This window comes from Hydra vulgaris, chromosome 10, assembly GCF_038396675.1.
Source record: "Hydra vulgaris chromosome 10, alternate assembly HydraT2T_AEP".
Lineage (NCBI taxonomy): Eukaryota > Metazoa > Cnidaria > Hydrozoa > Anthoathecata > Hydridae > Hydra > Hydra vulgaris.
The window spans coordinates 30,019,783-30,026,061 of NC_088929.1; the positions used below are offsets into that span (position 1 = coordinate 30,019,783).

The window sequence follows — 6,279 nt, forward strand, 5'->3', positions numbered from 1 at the left end:
GGTCGTGAACAAAATAATCTTGGAGCCGCACACTTCTTGGTTGAAGACCACTGCTGTATCCAAATGTCATACGAATATTAAGTTAAAGTAATATACCGGGGAAAGAGCTAAACGGTATTGAGCTGACAAATGATAAAACGTAAAAATCACTGTACGTAACGTAAAAATACGTTTACGTAAAAACGTAACGTAAAAATACGTTTTTTTTGTGAAAATTATCTTCATTAAAACTTTCTTTTTTTCTAAACTTTGAAAACAAAACTAAAACTAAAAGTTTAAACATCTTTTAAACAAGTTTAAACAAGTTTCTACATTGTTTTAAAACAAATATACTTTCAGTTTGTGTTCGAGGAAACCTAGCCTTCATTGTATCGATAGTTAAATATCCACAGGACTTAAATATTTTACCATAAGGCTAGTGGTAGGCATTTTACAAAGTATATTATTTAACTACCTACAGTTATAATTGTGTAAGTTAGTCACTAGTCACTCAAGAGTAAAAAAAAACAAAAAAACAAACAAACAGAAAAATACAAAAATTTCTGTTTTACTGTTGTTTTTTTTGTTTTTGTTTTGTTCTTATACTAATACGGCGACTAGATTTACAATAAGCATTTACAAAATAATGATAAAAAATTGAAAATTAGCGAGAACGATTTTTGGTTACGATTAACGATAATTAATGATTGCTATTTCGTTACTATTTTTTCAAACATTATTAAGCATGTTCCAATTTATAACAAAACCAACTATCTCTATGAATTATTGAAAATTGACGTTCAAAGTAGGTGTAAATGAAGTTAAACAATAGATGTATTAAAACCCGGCGTTTAGTTTAGTGACAAAGCTTATTAAAATGACGTTAATTGTAACACATAAAAATGAAACGACATTACAGTTATTTCCTGCACATTTTTTTCTTACACATTTCTTTGATTATTCAATTGCTGTTTGTATAGAGATAAATATTTTAAATTTACATCTGTCAACTTCAAATTACCGTGTTAGCGAGTAAGCTAATACAAACAACACCGCTGTCGCTCAGATTTTTTTAAATATTCCCAGGCAAAGTCTTCAATCTTTCAATGAAACTGTATTAATACGGTGTGTACACAAATTAAAGCATACCTAATCCTACTAGCGAAATAAGTATGACCACGAAATAAGTAAAACCGCGTCTTTGAATTCAATTTTTAAATGATGCAAATTCAGTTTTATCATTATGAGATTTCTTTTCTTTCGGTAATAAAAGTTAAGCTGTTTATTTAAAAAGAAGTTAATTTTTTAAAATGAGAAAAATAAATCAACCATTGCAATATAACTCAAGGTTAAAAAATATAAAGTTAAAAAATGACCTAAACAAAAACATTTGTTTGATCTTAGCCTCAGGTTTCTAACATTTTTTTAAAAAGTAGTCGCATCTTAAAGGTTAAATATGCGTATTAAAATCATCTAACATTATGGCATTTAAAAAACGTAGTCACAACTTAAAGGTTAAATATGCGCATTAAAACCATTTAGTGTATGCATAAAAACATTTTTAGCGTAGACTTTAGAATTAGCACTAGGTATTTCATTTCGCTAAATGCAACCAAAAATACAAATATTGCACAAACTTTTCTGTTGAAATAAATAAGAGTTATTAGGTATACAAAATATCCATTAGTTTTTATCTTCTAACGTAATGCGACTTCTTTTTGCGGGTCTACTATAACATACATAAAGTTGTTATTGTTTTTGTCTCAAGTTAACAAAAATGTTACAACTCTAGTTTCTCGAGTAAATGTTCAATTTTTTTTTTTAATTATTTGTAATAGAGGTTTTATGCTTAATCCCATTGTGATTTAGAGTATTTATATAGATACATAAACATAACAAATAGTATTTAATAGTATTTTGAAATGAAATCTGCGTTATCTATGTTTCTAAGATTCTTGCTAAGTTAAAAAAAATCAATTTTTTTTACTTTTTTTTTAAATAAGGAGATTTTTTTGATAACGATAGGTTATCCTTTACTTTAATTAGCATAAAGCAAATAACAAATAATTAAATATATATATTACAACATTGCATGCCGTTTGGTCCCATTCATAATGTAACCGTAAAGGCTTTTACGTGAGATTTATTAGTTCTCTCACCAAGGTCTACGACTTTTTGCGTGATATGTTTCTTTTTAAAGCGATATTATTTTTACCACCCACATTTTCATTGAGGAGTTGTCTTTTCTTCATTCATAAACATGGTTTTATAGTATCTCATTGATGACAACTCAACATTGACAGTAGTCATGACAATGTTCCTAAGTTAACCTCGTCAAAACATTTTGTAAGATTTCTTTAGAATAAGTAGCGACACATTTTCTTTGTTTGCATTAGAAAAATAAACGAACTCATTCATTTTTTGTCTGGTACGATGCGATTACCATCGTTATAAAAGCAGCTGTACTAGATGTGGTAAGAACAGAACTAGGTACAAAGCAAAACTGTGGGTACTGTGACGTGGCTAAGAATTACAAATATAGCCTAGATTTTTTTGAGGGTTCAAAATTATTTAACTATGGAGATTTATTTGGTTGTTAGAACATTGTTTTTTTTAAATACTGTGTTTTTTTACTCCGACTCTAAACCTTTGACAAATGTTTTAACAACTACGTTAAAGTCTTTGACAGAAACTATATCGACAACATCAAATGACGTGGACGAAGCTAGAGTAAGTTTTGTTTGCGTGTACTTTTATATATAAATTAAGTTTCAAAACACTTTAGAAACCTTAGGGATTCGGTGGTTCCAAGTTTTGAAAGGAAGGTGTTTCATAAAGTTTTTTATTAAAAACTTATATCTTGCATAAACTTCTTATTTTTCTTTTTTAGAACTATTTGATAAAATTTGGTTATCTCTCAGAAGAGGAACCGGGTAAACACGCAGAAGAGCTTGAAAATGTATATACAACCAATCCGTTACGAAAAAATAAAGCAGCACAAAAAACAATTAAGGAAGCCATTTTTGATTTCCAAGTGTTTAATAACTTACCTAAAACAGGTATTCTTGACAGTGCAACGTTATTACAAATGCGAGCTCCCGGGTGCAACACAAATGAAAAAACGGAAGATGCTCTTAAAATAAATGTAAGGCTGAGTAAACACGGAAGACTAAAAAAAAGATCTTTAGGCACGTTTCAAAAAATGAGTCAGAACGAAATGACTTGGACATTAAACGACCATAAACCGGATGGGAAGTATTTGCATTTGGTAAATGTACTTGACCTAATTGAGTTTGGATTAAATGTTTGGGCAAAAGTTACAAATATTAAGTTTAAAAGAATACAACACAGAGATTTTTTTCAAGCAGATATTTATTTCAGTTTTCATACAGGTTTTTATTTGTTAATTATTTAATGATGTTTTAAGAAAAGTGTATTATTTGGATTTTTGCTCATTAGTTTGCTTTTTTTGTTTTTTCACTTTCTAAAAAAAATATTTAACAATAATTGTAAATACAAAATTTAAAATAATAACATTTTTGTATTATTTTGAAACAAGGTGACCATGGCGATGGCAGTTCTTTTGACGGACCTGGTGGTTCATTGGCACATGCTATAAACAAAGAGATTCATTTTGACAAGTCAGAACCATGGCAATATAATTTAAAATATTCCACTCTTATGAAACGTCCTGCAAATGCTCCCGACTTTGTGTATACAGTAATTCATGAAGTAGGTCATGTTTTAGGTCTTTCGCATTCATCAAAGTTGACATCCGTAATGCATCAGACCGTTCAAATTCCGTTTAGTAAAGACGATCCATACGTACTAGATGATGAAGATATTACAAGAATAAAAGCTGACTATGGTATTTTCTTTTTAGTTAGATTCTCCCTCTCTCTCTATCTCTATCTCTTTCTCTCTCTCTCTTTCTCTCTCTCTCTCTCTCTCTCTCTCTCTCTCTCTATATATATATATATATATATATATATATATATATATATATATATATATATAGTGTGTATATTATTAAAACAGGTCAATGTTGGCCCAACACCATAAAATCTGCCTTTAGCGATTTGCGAAACGGAAAAACTTACTTCATTGTACCTCCTTTCTCTTATCAATTAAATGATGCTAAACTTCAAGTTGAAAACGGATGGCCAATGCTCACAAAAGAAGTTTGGGGTGAAGATCAAATTGATGAAATTTTTTATCACGTCGATGACAGAGTATACTTTTTTGTGGTATGAAAAATGAAATTATTTTTTTAATAGATTTATACGAATAACTATTGACAAATAATGAAAAATGTATACATTTTCTTTTATACAGAAAGACCGTTATCATTTTTCATGGTACGGAACATTATCACCTTCATCTGCAATTGGAACCGATAAAAACACTGGACAAGTTGGATGGCCAGGTCTCCCTGGAACGGCAATAGACGCTGCATTTGTACATACTGATGGGAAAGCTTATATTTTCATTAATGACCTAGTATACAGATGGGATCCTAATGCATTAACTTCAAGCAGAAATAGCTACCCAAAAGGGGCTGTTGAATCAGGTTGGCCAAAAAAGTCTTCCGAGGTTTTTCCAGGTATCCCAAACAAAATTGACACTGCATTCCGTTGGTATTACAACGGGAAAGTGTACTTTTTTAAAGACAAATATTTCTGGGAATGGATTGAAAAAGATAAAAAGTGTGACGGACCATATGGCACCCATCAATGGAAAAACATTTGCGATGTTATGTTTTGTAACCAAGAACCGTGCAAAAGTTGGGATACTCCTTAAGAAATTAAAGATTTATTTATATTCTTGAACTCTTGTTTCTTTAAAATAACTTTTATATGTAGCAATATAAAATTGTAAATGTGTAAATATAAACTGTAAATATAAATTTGTTCATTTAAATATACCACATTAACAAATACTTTTTATAAATATCTTAAAAAAAATATTTTACATGCATACATATACTTTTTAATTATACTTCATAACTTTCAGATGTAAATATCTTATATATCTTATAATGTATCATATACATAAACATCATATAAATATTCCATTTAAATATCCTTTATAAATATACTAGTTTGAGTATTTATTTTGTAAATATATTTTAATACGACATCTATTGAAGATATTTTCTTCATTTATTATATTGTACATAATGTCAAATATGACAAGTTTGTAATGTAAATATATAAATATGAAAGCTTTAAACAAACAAGCGTATTTTTTTATTTTATGTATCATAATACAACGCTGGATGCTTAAATAATCATAAACAAATTGATTTCAAATAACAAAATTGTTAGTCATGCGTTTGAAAGTTAAAGAACAGTGTTAAGTATTGTTCTACAAAGTAATAACATGTTGTGCTAGCAGTAGCAAAATATGTAGCCATAAAATCATTTGTAGGTGTGCGAGTATTAAGAAACGTAGATAAATTTTAATATATAAAAAAATAATAAAGAATGAGACAAAAAATATAATAAGAGTACAATACATAAATAAAACATTAAAGAATAAATGCAAAACAATAAATTAGATTTCATTAAAATATATCCAATACAATAAAGAGCTATAGTTGCTTATATTGTATACAATAAAATAACATAAAAAATAAACTCAATAGATACATTAAAAACAATAAGAGTATAATTGGTTATCCACTTATGGGCAATGGGTATTTCTCACAATTTCACTTCTTTTGGATCTTGTCAGTTTTTGTATAACTATACTGCCACGAGCGGCATAAATTAAATAGCTGAAACGTTAGCGCTTAAAATATGGTGTGGATAGCGTTAGAACATAAGTGTGTGTTGATTGGGTCAACGTTGGCACCACGCATGTTTTACTAGATTGCCATTAGATATGTTTAATGTTGGTCAAAACCAGCATTTTGAGGGTGGATATAGGCTTTTTTAGATATTTGATTTAAGTAACTTCCATTAAGTTCAAAACTTAAAACTCTTCTAAATGTTAGAAATAAATATATAAATTTAAAACTTGAACAGCGAAATGTGGACAGCGTTAACATTTTTGCCATAATTTTGTTAATAAGCATAATTTATAAATCAATTTATTCAACTTTGTTAAAAAGCATAGTTTATAAAATAATTTATTCAATAAGTTAAACACAGTAGTATATTTAGTAATAGAAATTTTCTATCCTTGAAACTTTCATTTAGTCTGTGATATTAATTTTTATATTTTGAAAAAGTAACTTTTATACGTTTAGATAAGCAATCCCTACTTTTTAGAGTATTTCTGTAGCCAAGCTCTAAT

The 6,279-nt window shown here is 28.5% G+C and overlaps 1 protein-coding gene across 1 annotated transcript; it reads left to right on the plus strand.

Moving 5' to 3' along the window:
• Nucleotides 1-2,459: 2,459 nt before the first annotated feature.
• Nucleotides 2,460-5,208, plus strand: LOC101234798 (matrix metalloproteinase-18). Its single transcript, XM_065807744.1, has 5 exons — nucleotides 2,460-2,709; nucleotides 2,870-3,371; nucleotides 3,539-3,847; nucleotides 4,018-4,226; nucleotides 4,315-5,208. The coding sequence occupies exons 1-5, from the start codon at nucleotides 2,557-2,559 to the stop codon at nucleotides 4,777-4,779; spliced, it is 1,638 nt and encodes a 545-aa protein (XP_065663816.1). The 5' UTR covers nucleotides 2,460-2,556; the 3' UTR covers nucleotides 4,780-5,208.
• The last annotated feature ends 1,071 nt before the right edge of the window (nucleotides 5,209-6,279 follow it).

Coding starts and splice junctions, on each gene's coding strand:
- LOC101234798 (XM_065807744.1), top strand. CDS start 2,557: ATGGAGATTTATTTGGTTGTTAGAACATTGTTTTTTTTAAATACTGTG. Junction 3,372..3,538: donor TTATTTCAGTTTTCATACAG/GTTTTTATTTGT, acceptor TTTTGAAACAAG/GTGACCATGGCGATGGCAGT. Junction 4,227..4,314: donor ACAGAGTATACTTTTTTGTG/GTATGAAAAATG, acceptor TCTTTTATACAG/AAAGACCGTTATCATTTTTC.